This window comes from Lissotriton vulgaris, chromosome 9 (genome assembly GCF_964263255.1).
Source record: "Lissotriton vulgaris chromosome 9, aLisVul1.2, whole genome shotgun sequence".
Classification (NCBI taxonomy): Eukaryota; Metazoa; Chordata; class Amphibia; order Caudata; family Salamandridae; genus Lissotriton; species Lissotriton vulgaris.
In genome coordinates, this window is record NC_141697.1 from 431,099,594 (window position 1) to 431,124,024 (window position 24,431).

A 24,431-nucleotide genomic window follows, 5' to 3' on the forward strand; every position below is an offset into this window, starting at 1 on the left:
TCTTGTTTTGGAGGCGAGGGAGTTGCAGAGGTCTTGCGAATGGGTGGTGATGTTGTTTCCGGCGTTGGGGTTGGAGAGCTCTTTGACGATGTTGAAGAGTTCTTTGCTGTTGTGTGCGTTGTTGTCCAGTCATTCCTTGAATGCAGTTTTCTTGGTGGCGCGGATGAGTTGGTGGTGTTTCCGGGTGGCGAGCTTGAGGGCAGTCATGTTGTCCGGTGTTGGGTCTCTGCGCCAGTTTCTCTCGAGGGCTCGGCAGTTCTTCTTGGAGCTCTTGAGTTTGTTGGTGAACCATGGGGCTTTCTTGCTGCCGGGTCTGCTGGGCGGGGTCCTCAGGGGGGCGAGCTCGTTTGCGCAGTCGCTGATCCACTTCGTGAGGTTGGTGGCCGCTTGGCTAGGGTTCGTTGTGCTGGTGGGAGGGTTCATGCTCAGGGAGGACGCGAGCTGGTCGGCTGTGATCTTGTTCCAGTTCCTGCGTGCAGCCTGATGCAGGTGGTGGTGGATCGTGGTCCTTGCGAAGCTGAAGTGAGCGCAGCTGTGGTCCGTCCAGTGGAGTCCGGTGGCGTGGCTGAAGGCAGGAAGCATGCCGACGTCACAGGAAGGACACCAAAAGGTGGGACGTCGACGCCCACCTGGGCTACGGAAAAAAAAAACAAAGAAAAGACTACGATTCCGGACCCAACTACTAGACCGCGGAATAATGCACAGCATAGTGAATCCAGAAAGATCTTCAAGCTGCAAAACTACACCGACAGGTAAGAAACTATTCGTTTTTCTGCATATGCAGTTTCTTAAGGTTTAATACAAACCAAGTCCACACTTTTAGAACAATTTTCTCAAGGAAGCAGTCAATGCAGTCCTATAGGAGAAAACCAGGTTATTGGCTTAACGGTAAATACTTAGTTTTGGGAGTCTGTTTTCTGGGGTTAGAACAAGGTGTCCCCAGGGTTAAGGATGCACTCTCACAGCACCCTCAGCTGTACTAGGGCGTCCGGGTGCAGAGTGTTGAGGCCAATGTTATCCAATTAGGGATATGGCGCCTCCTGTTGGTGGCTGCTCACGAGCAGGCCACAAGGTTGTGGGAGCAAAGCTCCTGGGCGTAGGCACAGGGCAAAGGGGAATCTGATTTAGCACACCAGGTGCACCTACAGCGGCACAGGGGCGGTTGGGTGCAGGGTGCTGTTTTGGCATTGGGTGCCCTGTTTTCAATGGGGATTCTCCGGTTGCAACAAACTGCAGGCTCGGGGATGAAGATCTTCTGGAGGCGACCACCAGTTGGAGAGGTAAGTTGGTATGTCTTGGTATGCTGGGACACCGTCGGTTGGGCTACCCAGGGTTTCTCTTACCGGCTCCGGGTGCGGTCGGGGGGGATCCTACAGAAAGGGGCTGCAGGCATTGGTTGGAGACTTGTGGTAGGTCAAGGATCACCAGATCCCAGGTCAGGGGCGCCGGGAGACCTCCTTGTGGTGTTTGGCCACTAGAGTCGTGGGCGTCTGGTGCAGAGGGGTGCCGACTCATGTTGTGGGCAAGGTAGCAAAGGTCCAGGGATTCTAAGGCTTGAACAACGCTTAGATAAGCTGTATTTGTAGGTGAATGGGGAGACACTTGAAGCTCTGGACCTCTTGGGCTTCATGTAGAAATACAGGTTTGAGAAGTGGTGAGTGTGTACTCCATAGAAAATCACAAGAGTTCTTATCTGGATTAATATCCGTTCTTTCAAGTTGTCATACGGAGGACAGAACTATTTCTGATTGCAATAGGATATCTTTATTATTTTTTGTAGAGCATGGACAGCCGACACGTGTTTCGCCCCTCTTGGCGATTTGCGCCGGGGCTTTCTCAAGGCTAGTTTTACATATATGGCGTAGATTATTGTGATTTTCAATTTTTTCAGTGTCCAAAATACAGAAAGTTCAATTTTTCAGGAGCAGAAATTCTTCTGTCAGTTTTGTTAGGCTTTTGCCGTATTAGGTCCCTGCTCCTAGTCCTCCATCGTCACGATAGTTCTCGGGTTGAATCCCGAAAACTAAAAATAATAAAGATATCCTATTGCAATCAGAAATAGTTCTGTCCTCCGTATGACAACTTGAAAGAACGGATATTAATCCTGATAAGAACTCTTGTGATTTTCTATGGGGTGCCGACTCATGTGTTTGGCTGGAGCCAGAGTCTGTGAGTGAGCAAATCCGGTGCTCACAGGAGACAAAGTCTTGTTTGAGAAGGCAGGGCAGGTCCTCCGGGTTCTGGGGGGCTGCTGGCTTCAGAACATACCTGGATTTCGCAGGAGCAGGTCGAGGCCAGGCTTGTAGGGCTGGGGCCAAGTCAGTTGTTCTCCTTTTTTCAGCACAGCTTCCTCGGTCCTACTTATCTCTTCTTGTCTAAGGTGACAAGGTTCAGGGTTGCCCCTAAATACTAAATTTAGGGCTGTTACAGGTAGGTACAGGTTGAGACCAATGGGTCCCTTCCTTGGGATGGGTACACCCCCTATTATGCCGCCCTCCAGTGGGAGGTGGGCATAAGCCTCACTCTGGTTGGATGGGTCCCCCCATCTTCAAGATGGCGGGGATTGAGAGTTGTGTTTCACCTTACCTCCCCATCTGAGGGCTGGGATTGTCAAAGGTGGGCACACCTTTCCTAACTTGGTTTTCCCTCTGATTCTCCCGCCCAAAGTGGGGTCATAACCGGTGGTAGCCAGTTGCTTGGAGCAGCAAATGGCTGAGGTAGCTCAAAAAAGGTTGCAGGCCTTGAAGCTTCCCCTTCCTGGACCCAGCCCATCCTGGATTTGCTTTGTTACACGACCGCAGGAGCGGCAGGCTCTTGACCCTGGGGTCCAGAAACATGTCTGGTGGTGGCAGCTGGTGAGCAGCCACCCAGCCAGGACACTAGAGTTAGGTCATATTTCAGGAGGCATTGCTAAGCTGCCCTCTGAGTGCATTTTTCATTAAATCCCTCACAGGCATGTGTGTCAGTTTAGTGTGCTGAGAAGTTTGATACCAAACTTCCCATTTTTCAGTAAAGCCATTATGGTGCTGTGGAGTTTGTAATGAAAAAACTCCCTTACCATATATATATATGACTTTACTGCACTTACAATGTTTAAGAATGAACTTAGAGACTATAGGGATACAGGGGCTCATGCACCTGTACCCTCACCACTGGTATAGTGCGCCCAGTTAGAGGGGTGGCTTACCTATGCCAGGGCAGTGGATTGTAGGCATGGCATACAGGGATGTGTGCCATGTCGACTCTTCACTTTGTTCTGCACCAAAACATGCAGCCTGCAATGGGTGGGTGGGTGGGTGGGTGTGGGTGTGGGTGTGGGGGTGGGTGGGTGTGTGTGTGTGTGTGTGTGTGTAGGTGTGTGCGTGTGTGCGTGTGTAGGTGTGTAGGTAAAGGGCTCCTAAGGATGGCACAATAAGTGCTGTAGCCCTTAAAGGCCTTCACTTGTCACAGTGCCCTTGGTACCTTTTAAGAGAGACTTCTATGTTTCCAGAGAGTTGCCAATTGGGTTTTGCAACAGTACAGTCTGGCAAAAAGTGGGGGGAAACTATGCAAAAAGGGGCACTTTCCTACACATACTTATTATCTTATTGGGCGGCGATAGCTTTATCAGAAGACGCTGGATACATAGTACCAACAGATGGACCGTATTTTCTCTTGGGGATCACCACCCATACTGCAGCGCGGAATACCCTTATGTTTTTAGCCATGGAACTTGTACTAGCTAAATGTAGGATAGCCGTGAGCTGAAAGTTGCCGATAGCACCTCCTATCCAGTTATGGCTTGCCGACTAATGCAGAAGTTTTTTTAACAGAGCTGGAGATATCACATGGGGCTGCTCCAGTCCCTCGGCCACACCCAGCTCTCCAGATTGGGAGTCCTATCTCGCAGTGATCACAGCTAAATTGATGGGCAGTCCTACATGAACAGTTGTACACACTGAGGCTTTCAAGAACAAGGAAACATACAGTTCACCCAATTGCATGCTGTTGGTGCGCCACTTGGCTACTTCCCTCATCCTATCCCCAATGCCCTTTCCCCCGTAAATGGTAAAGCTGATAGTCATTAGTGTCATAGCACCTATCCAGTTCCTTCTCTGCTCAAACTTCCTGACAATACACAACATCCCACTTAGATTGTATGATTTCTCTCTTTGTACACAATTACTGTTCGGAGTATGTATTGAAATGATACTAGAATGAGTGCAATTTTTGGTTTCCTTATGTTTTGAATGGATGCACACAAGGTGAAATAATAAATAAAAAATGTAACTACAAAAAATTTTCTACCTAGAAAAAATGTCCTTCAGTGTTCTGGACCACAACGATGGAAGAGCACTTAAGATTTGAATATAATGTTCGAGGCATATGAGCTGCAGATTGCACACTGTGCATAGATCGCCACCTAGTGTTGGGCCAGGATGTTTGCAGTTTGTTGTTGTCCTGAAAAGTTCTTTGGAAGTCACGAGATAGGTGACTCCTCCTTAGGACCACATTGCGCATGGGCATCGGCTCCATCCCCAGATTGTTTTTTTCCGCCATTTGGCTCGGATGGGTTTCCTGCGCTCCAGTTTGGAACCGATATTCCTTCTGCCTGCAATCCTCACCCAGTTCGACGGTATTGTTTCGATCGCGCTACATCAACGTGATTTTCTACCACTTCGGAGTCTTCGATTCCGGTCGTCGACGAAGGCCTTCGGGCCTACCTAGACCTTGCTTTCTGACTCATGGAAAGAACGCCATTCAAGAAGTGTCCTCAATGTGGGTCGAAGTTTCCCCACACCTACCTACATGATGTGTGCAACCTTTGCCTCTCACCGGAGCACGATGTCAAATACTGTTCGGCGTGTTCCTCATTCCACTCCAAGAAAACCATTCGGGACCGACAAGCTCAGAGAACTATGGCTCGCTCTTCAGCTTCGATCCCCGATGACATCTTCGAAGAGGGGGTTGACGTGCCAGAACACCAACACACCGAAGAGAGTATCGGATCCTCAGATGCCGAAGACTCCGTCGAGGACATTACTCCAGCTTAACGGGTCGTAAGTAAGACCATTGACCCCAACCCTTCCTTGACACCCTCAAAAAAGGCTTCGGTCACACCCTCACCTTCGGGCCCAGGTGCACACGAGACACTGCTCCCCACGCCCCGCCTTCGGGCCCGGCAAAGAAGCCCACTAAGCCTTCAGGCGGCTCGGGCTCGATCTAGCCTGTTCTCGGTGCCAATCCTATTCCGACACTGAAACAGAAGCCATCTTTCTCTGCTACGCCGACCGTTGTTCCGACACCTAAGCACACGGCCCTGATGACTGGCAGCGGCTTATCGATGCCGGAACCGGACTCTGAGCTGAGTAAAAAAACGCTTAAAGCGCCAGATTCACACGCGTCGGAGCCGAAAAAAAACCCGGAACCGAAAAAACAGGTTCCGGTAAAAGACATTGCAAAAGGGCACACTCCTAAGCCAAAAGACTACACCAGCTACCGACTCTGTGCCGAAAAAACCTACGGAGCCGAAAACTTCGACGCCGAAGGATTTACCCCACTCAAAAGAACTTTTTACACCGGATCTCAATCAGAAAACTCTTGTAAAGGATCCTAAAACCGGACAATTGACTCTCAGCTCCAAGAAGAGACCACATGAAGCGCCAGCACCTCCTCCCCCTCCAAAGAAGGACATTGCAACCTCTCCGTTAAGGGTCCCTTCTCCACCACCTCCCCATATTGTTCCTCCTCCTACACCTCCTCTACCACATCATTCACCTACACCATCTACTAATTCAGATGATGATGCAGACACAGATTCTGACAATATAGGTGGGGGTGCACATGACCCAGCAGGCACCAATAGTCCCCCTCAGTCACCTAATCCATGGGATGATTACAATACCCCTGTTGTGCCTTACGTCCCACAAGATGATGTATACCCTTCCAGACCTTCCCCACCAGAGGACACTATAGGGTTTAACCTACTAGTTCAAAGAGCTGCACAATATCATGGGGTGGACTTACACACCGATGCAATGGAGGACGATTTTCTATTAGACACTTTTGATAACACACAAAGGTCTACTGCCATTTTACCAATGCTTAAGGGTGTCATCAAGCACTCAACAGAGGTTTTTAAAGATCCTGTCAGGGCTAGGGTCCTCAATCCTCGCATTGAGAAAAAATATAAAGCAGCCACTACAGATCCAGTTTATATTAAAGGTCCAGCACAATTAGATTCTCTAGTAGTGTCTAATGCACGTAAACGTGCTAATTCCCAGACATCAGGTGAGGCCTCACCACCAAACAAAGAATCTAAGCTCCATGACGCCTCAGGCAAGCGAACAGCGGCGCAAGCAGCTAACATCTGGCGCATTGCCAACACCCAAGCATTGCTGGCAAGATATGACAGGGCACATTACGACGAACTAGAGTCCATAATGCAGCAGCTACCAGACAAATACAAAAACAGGGCTAATGAGCTTATATAGGAACGTAAAAATATCACGAATACTTCCATCCGTCGTGCCCTAGACGCTGCAGATACCGCCTCAAGGGCAATCAATACCAGCACCCTATTACGTAGACTTGCCTGGCTACGTATTTCAGGTTTTAAACCTCAGGTACAAAACTCCATCCTTAATCAGCCATTGGATGAGACACATTTATTTGGCCCAAATGTTGACGTGTCTTTAGAGAAAATGAAAAAAGACAATGATACAGCAAAATCTATGGGAGCCTTGCAGCAGCAAGCTCCCAGACGTTCCTTTCGTCGCTCATCATACAGAGGCAACACAAGAAGCTACTCCTCAAAGTCCCTCCACTTCCTACAAAACCCCTGGTAAATCCACATTCACTAAGGGCTACCAGAGAGGGGGTTACAGGGGTAACCACAACAAAGGCAGAGGCAAAAACAACAACTCACGCTCTGCCTCTACCCCTACTCAATGACTTTCCTCTCCTTCCCCCCTCAACATTCCACTCCTGTGGGGGGTAGACTTCAACAATTCCTGCCTGGATCAACATCACATCAGACAGGTGGGTGCGACAAATTATTCAGTCAGGTTACTGTCTAGAACTAACATCTACCCCCCAAACATAACACCCAAACAGCGTCCAATGTCACAAGAACATCTATCACTGTTCAAGCAAGAAGTAGTATCTCTGCTAGAAAAAAGTGCAATAGAACCAGTTCCTCTGCACCAACAAAACAAGGGGGTTTACTCTCTACATTTTCCAAAGAAGGACTGCTCTCTAAGGCCTATTTTAGACCTCATACCGCTAAACATATACATACAGTCAGACCATTTTCACATGGTCACACTCCAAAAAGTCCTACTGCTCCTGCTGCAAAACAACTTCTGGCTACTCTAGATCTCAAGGACACATACTTCCACATTCCCATCCACAAGGCTCACAGGAAGTATCTCAGATTTGTAATAGACTGGCAGCACTATCAATTCAAAGTACTCCCATTCGGAGTTACAACAGCACCAAGAGTATTCACCAAGTGCTTAGCAGTAGTGGCAGCGCATCTACGAAGACAAAACATCCAAGCAGTTAGCTTGGCCCCTTTCAGCGCCACCAGCGCTCCTTCGCTCTGTGGTGTCCCCCAGGGATCTTCTTTGTCCCCCCACCTCTTTAATTTGTATCTTCAACCTCTTATTCACTCCCTGGATAGGTGGGACGTCACCGTGTTCACCTACGCTGACGACTTACAAATCATTTCCTCCCTCTCTTCCCCTGACGCCGTCACCAACTTTCAGGCGGTCATGACACACATCCAGCATTGGATGAACCAAAATCAATTAAAGCTCAACCCTGGGAAAACCGAGCTCCTCCTTCCTGGGAGGAGCGCCTCCCACTGGGGCCCCCAGTATTGGCCAACTGAGCTTGGTCCACCGCCCCCTCCTGCTGGCTGTGTAAAGAGTCTCGGGGTCATTATTGACTCTGAGCTCACTCTCAAGTCCCAGGTGAGCGCCGTAACATCTTCCTGCATGTTCCAGCTACACAGGATACAGAAAGTCGCCCACCTCTTGACTCCTGAAGCCTTTCTACAAGTCCTAATAGCACTGGTGATGTCCCGTTTGGACTTTTCCAATTCCCTGTACCATGGCCTTCCCAAATCCCTGTTGTCTAGGCTACAGATCGTTCAAAACCAGGCTGCCAGACTAGCATTCAAAATTCCTAGATGGCAGTCGGCCAAACCTTTATTACATCAATTACACTGGCTACCAGTCAGCGAAAGAATAGCCTTCAAGGTTTGCTGCCTGGTCTTCAAAGCCCTGACTGGCCCCTCCCCCGCTTTCCTGAAGTCCCTGATTACCCCCTACTGTCCCTCCCGCACTCTGAGGTCTACCCACCTTCAGCTTCTGGTCATCCCCCGTTTCAAACTCACCAAACTAGGTGGCCGCAGCTTCACTCACCTGGCTCCTAAGCTGTGGAATTCTCTTCCACTCTCACTTAAGACTTCGTGCTCTATCTTATCATTTAGGAAATCCTTAAAAACTTTGCTCTTCTCACACCCCCGCTAAATCCCTCTTGCACGGCCTCAGTGTTCAATCAGCGCCAGGAAACTCATGGTGGCAGTGCGCTCAATAAATTCCCCTTAACATTAACATTAACATCCATGTCTTCCCGTACCTCGACGACTGGCTCATAAAAGCCTGCTCATACAATCAATGCATGGAACACACTCATACCACCATCCAACTGCTCCACATCTTGGGGTTCACAATAAACCACACCAAGTCTCATCTACAGCCATCCAAAGTACAACAGTACCTCGGTACCACAATAAACACCTCGACAGCGCTAGCTTATCCCACTCCAGCAAGGATACCCAGCATGCAAACTCTTCTAACAAAGTTTCAGCTACAACACTCCCTCCCAGCACAAGTGTTCATGCAACTCATAGGGATGCAGGCCTCTTGCATCTTCATAGTACACCATGCAAGACTTCAGATGAGTCCTCTCCAAGAGTGCTTATCACGTCAAAGGAACCAGGCTCAAGGTCACTTAACAGACCTAGTGTTGGTAGACGGTCGGACTCATCGCTCTCTGCAGTGTTGGAACACCAAAAACCTTTCCAAGGGACGACCGTTCCTAGAGCCAGTTCCTCAGATAATCTTGACTGAGGACGCATCGCTCTCTGGCTGGGGAGCCCACCTACTGCACCACACCATGCAAGGCAGGTGGACACCGCAACAAAAATTACTCCACATCAATCATCTGGAGTTACTAGCAATATTCCTAGCACTAAAAGCTTTCCAGAAGCAAGTAGCAAACAAAGCTGTTGTCCGCACAGACAACATGAAAGCAATGTACTACATACAAAAGCAACGAGGCACACACTCCCTGCAACTCTCTCAACTAGCACAGGACATATGGAGGTGGGCTATACCTCCAAACATATTCCTCCTAGCCCAGCATGTACCAGGAGTACAAAATACTATAGCGGATCGTTTAAGTCGTCAAACGCAACAGACCCACGAGTGGGAACTTCATATGCAAGTTCTTCAACCATTCTTTCAGATGTGCGGACAACCTCAAATAGACTTAATTGCCACCCACAAACGCAAAATGCCCAAGCTTCGCCGTCAGATATCCACACTCACTGTCAAAAGGCAATGCAATATGGATGAATTGGTCAAACAGATTTGTGTACGCTTTTCCACCTCTAACCACTCATGCCACTAGTAGTACGCAAACTAGAGCAGCATTCTCTGACCCTCATCCTAGTTGCTTCAACGTGGTACACCACACTGCTACAACTGTCTGTAGTACCGCACCAAAAACTGCCCCTGTCTCCACACCTCTTAACACAGAACCGTGGAGAGATCAGACACCCGGACCCAGCTCAGCTCAACCTTGCGATGTGGCTCCTGAAGTCCTTGAATTTGGATATCTGAACCTTCCTCCAGACTGCATGAATGTCATTAAAGAAGCTAGACGTCCAACCACTAGGGCATGTTACGCGGCCAAGTGGAAATGATTTGTGATATATTGTCACAACAACAATTTTGATCCCCTAAATGTGTCTATTTAACACATCATAGGATACTTACTGCATCGCCAAAGATGTAACTTAGCCTATACGTCAATTAGACCCCATCTTGCTGCAATAGCAGCATATCTGCAAAACAGACAACATCTATCTCTGTTCAGAGTGCCTGCCATTAAAGCCTTTATGGAAGGCCTCAAAAGAATAATCCCTCCCAGAGAACCACCTTCACCTCTGTGGAATTTAAACGTTGTTCTCACATGGTTAATGGGACCTCCCTTTGAACCTTTACACAGATGTGAATTACAATTTTTAACATGGAAAGTTGCTTTCCTAGTAGCTATTACTTCTCTGCAGAGAGTTAGTGAACTACAAGCACTAACCATCCAAGAACCCTTCTTGCAAATGCATCAAAATAAGGTAGTTCTACGTACTAATCCAAAATTCCTGCCCAAAGTCATTTGTCCATTCCATCTCAATCAATCTGTGAAACTGCCCATTTTCTTCTCGCAACCACAGTCAGTAGCAGAAAGAGCTCTTCACACATTAGATGTCAAAAGAGCATTGCTATACTACATAGAAAGAACACAACCTTTTTGTACGACAAAACAACTTTTTGTGTCTTTCTCACCACGACACAAAGGTAATCCCGTTTCAAAATCTGGGATAGCTAGATGGATTGTCAAATGCATACAGATTTGTTACCACAAAGCTAAACGTACGTTATCTGTTCCTCCTAAAGCCCACTCTACAAGAAAAATAGGGGCTTCAATGGCATTTTTAGGGAACATTCCTCTAGATGACATCTGCAGAGCAGCTACATGGGCTACACCGCACACATTCACAAAACACTTGTGTAGATGTGCAAACAAAATAACAAGTTAATGTGGGCCAGGCTGTTCTCAAAACATTATTCCAAACTACTGCAACAGATAGGGGTGGTCGCCGCTAAGAGTGGGTACTGCTATACAATCTATGCACAGTGTGCAATCTGCAGCTCATGTGCCTCAATCGGAAAATGCTACTTACCAGTATGCATCTGTTCTTGGCATGTAGAGCTGCAGAGTTGCACACGCCTCCCCGGCTACCCTTGTCTGTTCCAGTATTATCTTAATTAGATACAAATTAAATGGGCATCCTTCCTTTTCTTGCAAAGCTCCATCATTTCCCTAATGGCGAAAAGCAATCTGGGGATGGAGCCGATGCCCATGCGCAATGTGGTCCTAAGGAAGAGTCACCTATCTCGTGACTTCCAAAGAACTTTTCAGGACAACAACAAACTGCAAACATCCGGCCCCAACACTAGGTGGCGATCTATGCACAGTGTGCAACTCTGCAGCTCTACATGCCAAGAACAGATGCATACTGGTAAGTAGCATTTTCCTTTTTGAGAATGTAATTCAGGCCACCAGTTTCTAAAGGATGATCATGATAAATAGATACCCCATTCATTTGATCTGTGGAAGAAGGGTTTGGTAAGTGCATTGGTTTTGAAACATATCTGATTAATAATTACTCAAATGTTTTACTTTTAACATAAAATAAAATCTTGTAGCAGAAAAACAAAAGTTGACTAACTGCATTCTACCTCATACTTACAAGTGCTTATAATTCTCTCATTGGTGGTAATGTTTTGTTTCTTATGCAGAATAATGCTACTTCTGGTGGAATGATTCGTCGAAATACCTATGTTTGTAATGAACGACCAGTCACAGACCGACATTCTGTAATTCAAAATGGGAACGACAAAAGGTATGAAAATTAGTCTGCAATTTTGTCTTTTGTGTCTGCTCCTAGAATGTTCTCTTATGTTAAAGTGTTCATTTAGTAGGACTCTAGACTTTTATGAGGCAAATTGGTTTTTGGGTTGGAAAATAAGGTATAGATTGTTAAACTAAAACAAGTTGTCTACTCCATTGCTTTATTAACAAGGTGGCCTTTATTTGTGACCACACTTGGTAACTGACTTAACAGCATGTTCTGATCACCGGTAAACTTTCACCTATTTTCTGCACCATCACTGGTGTGCCACCTCTGTCCCCACTACACCGTGAGCTGGGCCTGTTGACTTAGTGGACTACTGCATCCACTTAGTGAATGTACGTTTTATCTTATGGTGCCAGTTTTGAAAGAAACACGTAGTGATAGATTCCTTACCTTAGAATTAAACCCCACGCGTCCGGCTGGATCCGCAAAGTTTTCGTCAGCATGATATTTTTAAAAACCCATGTTCGAGGCATATGGGCTGCTGAATTCATATCTGTGCATAGATCGCCTCCTAGTGTTGGGTCCGGATGATTGCACATTGTTGTCCTGGAAGAGTCTTCGAAGTATCACGAGATAGGTGGCTCCTCCCCTGGACTACAGTGCGCATGGGCATCCTCTCCATCCTTAGATTGTTTTTTCCCGCCATTGGATTCGGATGCATTTTCCTGTACTCCAAGTTCGGAATCAAAATAAACTTATCTAAAAGGCCAAAAGGCCTTCGGATTCGTCGGTATTGTTTTCGATCGGTACCGAAAGCTTTCTTCACAATCTACTTGCACTCCGGTTGTCTAATCCGCCCGTTAGGCCTTCTCGACGCCACGTTGACAGACGGTCGATGGAAAGAAGTCCATTCAAATATTGCCCGCAGTGCAACTCAAAGTTTCCGCATACAGATAAGCATCCTGTATGCAACAAATGTTTATCACAAGATCATAATGAAGGCGATTACCTAGCTTGTGCCCTATTCCGGTCCAAGAAGACGATTCGGAATCGGCAGGCAGCAAGGCAAGAAATGCAGAGGTCGGCACCGGAGCCCGAGAATATCTTCGACGAGGAAGAACTAGTTGACGTCGAAGACTGATCAAGAAGAGATCAAGACTTCGAGCACGACTCTGAATATTATATCGACGAGGAAGAGCAAATCGTCGAGGTCGAGGAATATGACCAAGACATCGTAGCTGTCGAAGACGACTCCGATGACAACGGGGGGCGAACCGTGAGTACACCGCCCCACACAGACACTACGCCAATATCAGAGACTCCAGTCGAGGCAACGCCAACAGGCCTTAGCCAAGATCTAAACACTGATTCTATATCCCCGCAATACAGCCCGGCAAAGAATATACAAATAGAGCCTTCTGAGACACGTAATCCAAGAGCGGTTCAACCGAAAGTCATCGACACGACAGTCTTCGGACCGAACGTCTTCGAACCAAAGGTGATAAACACAAAGGGCGCCGAGCCGAAGGCCAGCGTTCCATATAAACCTTCGAAGCCAAGGCCCGATGACTCGAACAAATCCAGTTCGACAGGCGAAAAGGGACAAAAGGTTGTCTACGAAAGCAAAAGGGCTACGCCCAAGGCGGTCGTCGAACCGAAAGCGAAACCAAAAGTAGACCAACCAAGAACGGTCGAGCCGAAGCCCATCGATCCGAAGAAGGGCATTGAGCCGAAGCCACAGGCTCCGAGGACACCTCTACAGCCGAACAAGCCAAGACACCCGATAAAGGTTATCGAACCAACAAAACTAATCGGGCCAAAAAAAGTGGTGCAACCTGTGAAATCCGTCGCACCGACAAAACCTGTCGGACAGACACTGCCCATAAAGCCTCAAAAGCAGATTCAGGCACCGAAACAGGTTGAACCAAAAAAAGGCATTGAACCGAAAAAGGTCAAACATAAAACATCGGCGAAAAGGCAAAAGACTGTGGAAGAGATCATCCATCCAAAACCCCTCCACAGAAGATCAGTCTAAACTATATATTGACCCAAATACTGGGAATGTGACTGTTTACAAAAGGAAGAAAAGACCAGAGCCTGCTGAAGACTTTTCTACTATTCCACTCAAAAAGAAAAGAGACTGTGCAACCTCTCCTATTCTTTTGGAGCCTATCTCTCCAGCTATGCCTACTACTCCATATGCACCATACTCACCTACACGCTCTGACTACGAGCCAGATGTAGATCATGACACAGATGTTAATTTTGGATATCCACAAAACCCAGATGTAGACCCCAACTCACAACCATGGGGGGGATGACCCAGACCCTGATGAGGCTCAACCCATTACAGACACACCAGCATACCCTGCTAGACCATCACCTACAGAAGACACGGTGGCATTCAACTCATTAATAGATAGAGCAGCGCTGTACCATAATGTAGAAATGCATGCAGATCCTATAGAGGAAAATTTTCTGTTTGATTCGCTTGCAACATCAGAAAAAAGTGTCAAAACACTTCCCATGTTAAAAGGGGTCCTAAAGCACGCAAATGACATATTCAAAGACCCTGCTAGGGCACGTGTCATCAACCCTAGAATTGAGAAAAAGTATAGGGCTGCACCATTAGACCCTACTTACATCAGGGGAAAACTGGCTCTAGACTCATTGGTAGACTCCAACGCACGTAAGCGTGCTAATTCTCAAACTACTGGAGAGGCTCCTCTTCCTGATAAGGAGTCAAAGATTTTAGACGCATCAGGCAAGAGAGTAACTGCTCAAGCAGCAAAGTCATGGAGAATTGCCAATACTCCAGCCTTGTTGGCTAGATACGACAGAGCGCACTATGACAGTTTAGAAGCACTTCTCCAACACTTACCTGAGCCTTTCAAAGAGCAGGCCGATGAACTTGTACAGGAGGGAAAGTTCATTACCAATGCCTCCATTAAGTGTACTCTAGACGCGGCAGACACAGCTGCCAGATCTATCAACACAAGCGTACTGCTTAGGAGACACGCATGGCTTTGCATATCTGGATTTAAGAGTGAGGTCCAGACCACAATTCTTAACCAGCCAATCAATCCAGATTTTTTATTTGGTCCAGCAGTCGAGTCAATTCTGGACAAAATGAAAAAGGACACAGACTGCAAAGTCAATGGGGGCTCTTCAGTCACAACAACACAGAGGCTCCTTTCGTCGCTCCAACTACAGAGGAGGAGCGCAAGGTAATACATCGCAGCAATCCTCCACATACAAAAGTAATACGCAATCCACATACAATGAAAAAACACAAATCGTGGTGGATACCGAGGAAATAATAATAAGGGCAGAGGGCGTGGAGGCAATGCCAATAGATCCTCCACTAATACCAAACAGTGACTTCTTGGCACTACCCCAGACCATACAACATCATTCGGGGGAAGACTACAACAGTTTCAACCAGTCTGGCTAAACATCACTACAGACAAGTGGGTCAGGCAAATTATCCAACATGGCTATTGCCTAGAACTCACATCTACACCACCCAACATACCACCCGTACACCGTCCAATGTCAAAGGAACATATAACATTATTGCAGCAAGAGGTCATCAGTATGCTGCAAAAGGGGGCCATAGAACCAGTCCCATTAAAACATCAAGGAACAGGAGTATACTCACTATACTTCCTCATTCCCAAAAAGGACGGGTCTCTTAGACCAATATTGGACCTCAGGCCCCTCAACCAGTACATTTTATCAGAGCATTTTCACATGCTCACTCTGCAACAAGTCTTACCACTGCTGCGGCAGGGAGACTTCCTAGCAACTCTAGACCTCAAAGACGCATACTTTCATATACCAATACACCCTACTCACAGAAAGTATCTCAGGTTTAAAATTCAAGGACAACACTACCAATTCAAAGTCTTACCATTCGGTGTAACAACAGCTCCACGGCTGTTCACAAAATGCCTATCAACAGTGGCGGGGCATCTCAAGAGACAACACATTCATGTGTACCCATATCTGGACGATTGGCTAATACAAGCGCCATCGGCCCAGCAATGTGCCAGCCACATGTCAAAGACCATTCATCTCCTGCACAGTCTAGGTTTCTCGCTGAACTACCCAAAGTCACACCTACAACCCTCCAACGTACAACAGTACCTGGGAGCTACAGTAGATACACTAGCAGCAAAGGCATATCCAAACACAGCACGGATAAACGGAAAGCAAACGTTAATCCAAAGGTTCAAACCACAACACTCATTGCCAGCTCGAGTGTTCATACAACTAATAGGCATGATGGCCTCGTGCATATTCATAGTCCCTCATGCCAGACTACACATGCGTCCGCTACAGCAGTGCCTAGCAAGGCAGTGGAACCAGGCTCAGGGACAATTAAAAGACCTAGTGTTGGTGACCAGTCGGGCATACAACTCTCTGCATTGGTGGAATCCACAAAACCTTTGCAAAGGTCGACTGTTCCAGGAGCTTGTCCCACAAATAGTGATGACGGCGGACGCATCCCTAATAGGCTGGGGAGCCCATGTCCTGCATTACACAGTCCAGGGTCTATGGACTACACAACAGAAGAAGATGCACATCAACCTACTAGAGTTGATGGCGGTCTTGCCAGCACTAAAAGCGTTCAAAAAACATTTCTGCAACAAGACTGTGTTGATCCGGACAGACAACATGACAGCTATGTATTCTATTCAAAAACAGAGAGGAACACATTCCCCACAACTATCGCATCTAGCTCAGAGTGTGTGAAAATGGGCCATTCAGAGGAACATGTTTCTCATGACAGAACACCTCCCAGGCAAGGACAATCAAATAGCCGACCTGCTCAGCAGGCAAAGTCAACAAATGCATGAATGGGAGATTCACCCCAATGTGCTCCGACCATTCTTCCGGCAGTGGGGAAACCCGAGATAGATCTGTTTGCCACAAGCAAAAACGCAAAATGGCATTACTTTGCCGCCAGGTTCCCACATCCGCAGTCACAGGGCAATGCGATATGGATGAACTGGTCAGGCAAATTTGCGTACGCTTTTCCCCCAGCTCCATTAATACCGCTAGTGGCACGCAAAATGCGCCAACATTCACTGACGCTAATCCTAGTTGCTCCCACATGGGCGAGGCAACCATGGTACACAACCTTCCTAGAACGGTCAGTGGTGCCTCATCAAAGACTGCGACTCACACCCAATCTTCTAACTCCGAGCCATGGAGAAATCCAACACCCAGCTCCGCAACAGCTGAACCTGGCGATCTGGCTCCTGAAATCCTAGAGTTTGGATACCTGAACTTGCCTCCAGACTGCATGAATATTATCAAGTAGGCAAGAAAACCCACTACCAGGGCATGTTATGCAGCAAAGTGGAAACGTTTCGTCATTTACTGCAGTAACAACTATATAAACCCATTAGATGCTTCTACACAGAACATCATTTGCTATCTCTTGCACCTACAACAATGCAATTTAGCCTACTCATCCACCAGGATACATTTAGCTGCGTTAGCAGCATATCTCCAAAACAGGCACCTTTCACTGTTTAGAGTGCCAGCAATTAAAGCATTTATGGAGGGACTTAAACGAGTAATTCCCCCAAAGCACCCACCTTCACCAGTCTGGAATCTAAACATCGTTTTAACCAGACTTATGGGACCACCTTTTGAACCACTACACTCATGCGAACTACAATTTCTTACTTGGAAGGTGGCTTTCCTTATTGCCATTACTTCACTTAGAAGAGTTAGTGAGCTGCAAGCCCTAACTATTCAAGAGCCATTCATTCAAGTACATGCGAATAGAGTAGTTCTCAGAACAAACCCTAAATTCATGCCAAAAGTGGTATCCCATTTTCATATAAATCAAACAATAGAACTGCCAGTGTTCTTTTAAAATCCACAGACAGCTAGATGTCAAAAGAGCTCTGCTATACTATATAGATGGAACTAAGGCATTTCGCAAAACAAAACAGTCGTTTGTTGCTTTCTCACCGCAACACAAAGGCAACCCTATTTCAAAGTCAGGTATAGCCAGATGGATCGTTAAGTGCATTCAGATATGTTATTTAAAGGCAAAACGCACCTTAACAGTTCCCCCTAGAGCGCATTCTACACGCAAACTAGGGGCATCCATGGCTTTCCTAGAAAATATTCCTTTACACGAAATTTGTAGAGCAGCCACATGGTCAACCGTACATACATTTACCAGGCTGTTCTCAAAACTCTTTTTCAGACTGCTGCAGCTGGCACGGGCAACCACCGCTAGGGGAGATACTGCTATACATTCTATGCACAGATATGAATTCAGCAGCCCACATGCCTCGAACGAAATATGCTACTTACCAGTATGCATCTGTTCTTGGCATGGAGGGCTGCTGATATTCATATCGCCCACCCGCCTCCCCGGTGCCTGTCGCAGCTGTAGCATTCACTCTTTGCATGGCCATCTCTTACTGTTTTAGATATTAACCCACATGGTTATTGCCTGGAGCTTACCAGCAACCCTCCCAATATTCCATCCCACACAAACTCACTACAATACCAGCAGCTCCTCAAACAAGAGGTACAAGCTCTTCTAACAAAAGGAGCTATAGGGCCATTTCCATTATAACATCAAGGATCAGGAGTTTACTCACTTTGCTTCCTAACCCCCAAAAAGGACGGGTCTCTAAGACCAATCTTAAATCACATTACGTTAAACCTATTCATACTGTCAGAGCATTTCCATATGGTTACCCTTTACTTGCCATTGGGGGACAGAGGGGTTGCTCTAACTTAGATTTGTCATCATTTGCACAGCAAATGCAGTCTCAAAACTACTTCCTCCACCTGTCTGTCCACTTCAGGCCACCAATAAGATTCCCTTACTCTGGACTTGGTTAAGCTTGCCCAATATGGCCTTCATGCGCAAGATTGATCATTTTCTCACTTAATCAAATAGGGGGAATCAATCTCTCTCCCCTATATAGGTTCTCCACTTTGATGCACAATATATCACAAATATTCCAAAATCTTTCAGCACACAAGTGCTTCCACTTCTACAGCAAGGCGACATTATGTTCACACTAGACTTAAAGGACGCATACCTGTGCACCCAGCACATCGTAAATATCTCAGATTTGTGATAGCAGGAATTCACTATGAGTACAAAGTACTCCCATTCGGAGTGACTACTGCACTCACAGTATTTACAAAATGTTTGGCAGTAGTAGCAGCTGATTTAAGTAGACCACAGCACAGACAGCCCTACTCGCCGCCACAGATGACATCCACACCCTCCTGGACCAAGGCCACTCCCAAGCCCTCATCCTACTCGACCTATCACTGGCTTTCGACACCGCACACTAGTCGACAGACTACATGACACAGGCAAATGAGGAACAGCCCTGGACTGGATCTGATCATTCCTCACCGGAAGAAGCCAGAGGATCAGATTCGCACCCTTCCTCTCCGACCCCACGAAAATCCCCTGCGGAGTCCCACATGGTTCATTCCTGAGCCCCACCCTCTTCAACATCAACATGGCCCCCCTCGCAGCCATCGTCTGAAAACACGGCCTCAACATAGTTTCCTATGCCGACGACACCCAGCTCATCCTCTCCCTCACCAAAGACCCCACCACTGACAAACTCAACTTCCAGAAAGGAATGCAAGACGTTGCAGTTTGGATGACCAACAGTTGCCTGAAGCTCAACGCTGAGAAGACAGAAGTCCTCATCCTCAGCACCACCTTGGTACCACCCCTGGTGGCCGATCGCCCTCAGAAGCTCTTAGAAGCCCACCTACCCCCTCAGACTACGCCAAGAACCTCAGCACCGTACTCAACTCGTCACTCACCATGAACCGACAGGTCAATGCCGTCACCTCCAGCCGCTTACACACCCTCCGCAAGACCTTCAAGGGGATCCCCACCTGAGTCAAGGAAGACAGTCACCTACGCACTCATCACCAGCAGACTGGACTATAGAACTCACTCTATGCCGGCATCAACAAGTCCCTACTCTGCAAACTCCAGACAATACAGAACACCGCAGCCAGACTCGTCTTTGGCATCCCCCGACACAAACACATCAGTCAGCACCTACGAAGTCTCCACTGGCTCCCTGTGGAGAAAAGAGTCACTTTAAAAATCCTCACTCATGCCTACAAATGCCTACACAGCAACGGACCCAAATACCTCAATGACAGACTCACCTTCCACGTTTCCAAAAGAAACCACAATCTTCCAACCTCACACTGGCCGAAACCTCGCACATCCACAGAGCAGGCGGAAGATCCTTCTCTCACATTGCAGCCAAGACCTGGAACGAACTACTGGCAGACATCAGACACGCCCCCTCCCCGAACACCTTCAGGAAAACCCTCAAGACCTGGCTATTCGGCTACACAGATATGCAGACCCAGACCACCCCTCCCCAACCCCTCCGCCCCACCCTTAGTGGCTTGAGACCCTCACCGGTGAGTAGTGCGCTTACAATACCCCTGATTGATTGATGTCTTTCCATATCTGGACGATTGGCTCATCAAAGCCAACACACAGCAAAGGTGTCTACAACACACTCAAGCCATCATAAACCTCCTTCCTCAACAAAATGAAGGGTTTTTATTTGAGTCATGGAATTGAACATGTTCACACATCAGCGTATTATTCACAAAGTATTGGCATTGTGGAAAGGTGGATAAAAGTATTGAAGGAAGGGTTACAATAGGCTGTGGCTTCTGGTAAAGATTGTCAAGAAACTCAGTGTTATTGTGCAGTCTGAACCCCCTCCCCCTCCAGTGCCTTGAGACCCTCACAGGCAAATGGTGCACTTTAGAAATCCCTGATTGATTGAATTATCACAATGTCCTTAGAGATGTGGGAGGAAAATCACCATTTGAAGAAATGTGTGGGAAGTCGGCTGGGTGTAATATAAAACAATCATTTTTTTTTTAGCATTTTAAAAATGTTCATTTTTCTCATTTCTCACAGATACAGCATTTTTATGTTCTCGTGTACAACTTGCTTAGTCATGCAATCAAGCATCCCCAGAGGCTTACAACAAGTCATAGACCTTTATCATACTAGTTCGTCCACCTCCATCTTTGTTTTCGCAAGGAGAAGTGTTCATCGGGTGCAGGAGATTTATCCATTCCAAGTTGTGGCACAGCCCTGGGGGTCAATCCATGCTACTCTAGAGGAATGCTTACATTGTCCTCGCCAATCCGCCTTACCTGAACAATAAACCCCCCCAACCTATACCCCCGTCCCTGGTCCCCCCATTAGCCCTTCCTCCCCCCTCCCCTCAGACATGTCGCTCTCCCTAACAGCGCACTCGTTGCACAATATGCATTACTGACATTTCGTTGGGTTCCCTATGGCCGTAATCAATGCCCCATCTAGCAGGGTGCCCCCACATTAATCGTCCCCCCACTTGGCGTCCCCATCCTAACATCTGTGGTTGAGTTCCCATGTAGTGAAGGGGGCATCTCACTCCCGGGGAGATCAGTCAACGTCACCAGTCGGGGTTTTAAGAAGATCCACCATCGCCACCCAGGCCCTCGCCGTGTCCAGTAATTTATCATTGTCAGTACTTCGAGCCATCTGAAGCCGGAGGGTCCCCTCGCAGTCCCCCCATTTTATGAGTTCCCGCAACCAACGCGCAGTGTTGGGAGCAGTGATCGCCTTCCAATGGCTAGTGATTTCCCTTTAAGATAGGACTAAACCCAAATCCAGAAATTTGCTGGTGGTTTTATTACGGGCAGTGTCGGGAAACCAATGTAACAGGCAAACGCCTGGAGTCAATTGCAGCTCCCGTTCGGTCACCTCTTTCAGCCTGGTCAGGACCTCCTGCCAGAACCTGCGGAGTAGTGGGCAATCCCAGAACATATGCATGAACGGTGCATTTTCCAGTCTGCATCGCGGGCAAGCAGTGTGGGAGCCGAAAAATTCATTGATTTTGTGAGGGGTAAGGTACGCCCGGTGAAACACATAGAATTGTATTAGCTGGAACCTCGCATTCCAGGAGCATTTTTAAACCTCCTTCATCATTGGGATTTAAAGTCCCATCTCCAACCTTCACAACAGCAACCATATCTTGGAGCAATTATAAACTCTCACACAGCGCTAGCATTTCCCAGTACAGCCGGAATTAAAAACTTTCAAACTGTATTACTACAGTTTCAAAACAATACCGAACAGTCAAAACGTTCATGCAACTTTTAGGGATGATGGCACCATGCATTGTAATAGTACCTCATGCAATATTACTCGTACATCCTCTACAAGAATGCTTAGAAAGTCAGTGGAATAAATCACAGGGTCAATTAACAGATTCAGTGTTTGTAGACAGCCGCACTCATCGCTCTCTGCAGTGGTGGAATACACAAAACCAAAAGGGTGGCCCTGCATCGACCCAATTCCACAAGTCATACTAGCAGCATATGCATCTCTCACAGGTTAGGGTGTCCATCTTCAGCATTGAACAACTCCGGGTTTATGGAACGGCTAGCACAAAAATCCCCATATATATTTCTTGGAGCGTCTAGCTGTGTACCTAGCACTAAAAGCTTTTCAGCCTCTCCTGGAAGGGAAAGGTGTCTTAGTCCGGGCGGACAATATGGCAGCTATGTACTATGTACAAAACAAGGTGGGGGGGGGGGGGCACGCTCTCTACAGGTGTCACGCCTCTCTCAGACCATTTGGCATTGGGCAATACATCACAAAATGTATCTCCTAGCAGAACACCTTCCAGGCATGAGCAACCAATTTGCCGACCTCCTCAGCAGGATGTGGTAACAGGTACACAAATGGGAACTTCAACCCAAGTTTCTCCTTCCACACTTCCAAAAATGGAGGTTACCACAGATAGATCTCTTTGCAAATCAGAGAACTCAAAATTCCCAAACTTCGCTTCCAGATACCCACACCATCTATGCAAAGACAATCCCCTATGGATGAAATAGTCGGGGATGTTTCCTTACGCTTTTCCGCCTCGCCCACTCTTTCCACTTCTGGTTCGGAAACTCAGGCAGACCTTTCTCTCACTGATTCTAGTGGGTCCCAATTGGGCTCGTCAACTAGGGTTCACAACACTACTAGACCTGGCAGTGGTTCCATACCAAAAGCTGCACCTCACTTCCAACCTTCTCATACAGAACCATGGAGAAATCAGACATCCAACCCCCAAGGAGCTCAATCTAGCGATCTGCCTCCTGAAGTCATAGTTTGGTTGCCTAAACCTACTACCAGATTGTATGACAATTCTTAAAGAGGCAAGGAAAACTACCACTAGAGTATTTCATGCAGTAAAGTGGAAAAGGTTTGATATATATATTGTAATAACACAATGTATCCATTAGATGAATCTATACAAAATAATATTTGTTACCTATTGCATCTACCGCGAGTTGGCATAGCCTACACATCAATTCGACTACACCTTGCAGCAGTAGCTGTATATCTACAAAACAGACACCATCTATCCTTATTTAAGGTTACAGTAATTAGTCTTTTTGGAAGGCCTTAAGAGAATAATACCTCCTATGCTACCACCTGCACCGGTATGGAATCTTAACATTGTTCTCCCAAGGCCTATTGGTCCACCTTTTGAGCCATTACACAATTGTAAATTACAATAGCTTTCCTGGAAGGTTGCATTTCTCATTGCTATCACTTCATTAAGGCATGTTGTTTAGCTATTAACCTGAGAAGAACCTTTCTTTCAACTTCATAAAGATAGCGGTTCTAGGTACAAATCCAAAAGTTGTTTCTGCTTTTCATATTAACCCATCAGTTGAGTTATCTGTGTTCTTCCCTCAACCTGATTCTGTACCAGAAAGGGCTCTACACACACTTGATGTCAAAAGAGCACTATTATACTATATTGAAAGAACAAAAGATGTTCACAAAACAACGTTTTGTTGCGTTTGCTCCACCTCATTAAGGAAATCCTATCTCTAAATCAGGTATTTACAGATGGATTGTTAAATGTATTCGAACTTGTTATGTTGAAGCTAAATTAATGTTAACTATAGCTCCTAGAGCACATTCTGCTTGCAAAATAGGAACATCTATGTCCTTTTTAGGTAACATTCCCATAGCTGACATATGTAAAGCAGCTACATGGTCTATACCACGCACATTTACCAAACATTATTGTGTGGATGTATTAGCACGTCAAAAAGCTAATGTAGGACAAGCAGTGCTAAAAACACTTTTTCAAACAACTGCAACACCCACTGGTTTGCCACCGCTTTGGGAGAATACTGCTATACAGTCTATGCACAGCATGTGTATCTACAGTACACATGCCTCGAACAGATTGTTACTTACCCTGTAAGCATCTGTTCTTGGCATGTAGAGCTGCCCTACTCCTCCCTGGACACCTGTGGCTGTTGCAATTCTTATTATTCATATTACAAATGCATGGATGTCTCTCTACTACACTTACTTACTCCATTCTCACCCTCTTGTGGGAAAACAATCTAACAATGGAGTTGATGCCCAATCTCATTATCACCGAAAGGAGAAGTCTCCTTACCTTGTGACTGGAAAAGAATTCTTCAAAGAAAAACAACTTGCAAAAATCCGGACCTAACACTAGATGGCAGGAGTCTGCAAAGCATGTGAATCTACATATCTACATGCCCTGGACCAGTCGCCAGTTATCATAGGAAAAACGTTTTTTGATTTGCCAATAACTTTGGATTCATTGACACATCTTTGTAAAATTTTCAAAACTATCAGTGACGAAAATAC

At 46.7% G+C, this 24,431-nt stretch overlaps 1 protein-coding gene across 2 annotated transcripts in view; it reads left to right on the forward strand.

Moving 5' to 3' along the window:
• The window catches only part of MARK3 (microtubule affinity regulating kinase 3), a 669,509-nt gene that overhangs the window by 456,303 nt on the left and 188,775 nt on the right, over window positions 1-24,431 (forward strand). For both annotated transcript variants that reach the window (XM_086937855.1, XM_086937856.1), the window contains exon 14: window positions 11,634-11,737. In XM_086937855.1, coding sequence (XP_086793981.1) covers window positions 11,634-11,737 — 104 coding nt within the window. The remainder of the gene's footprint in view (window positions 1-11,633; window positions 11,738-24,431) is intronic.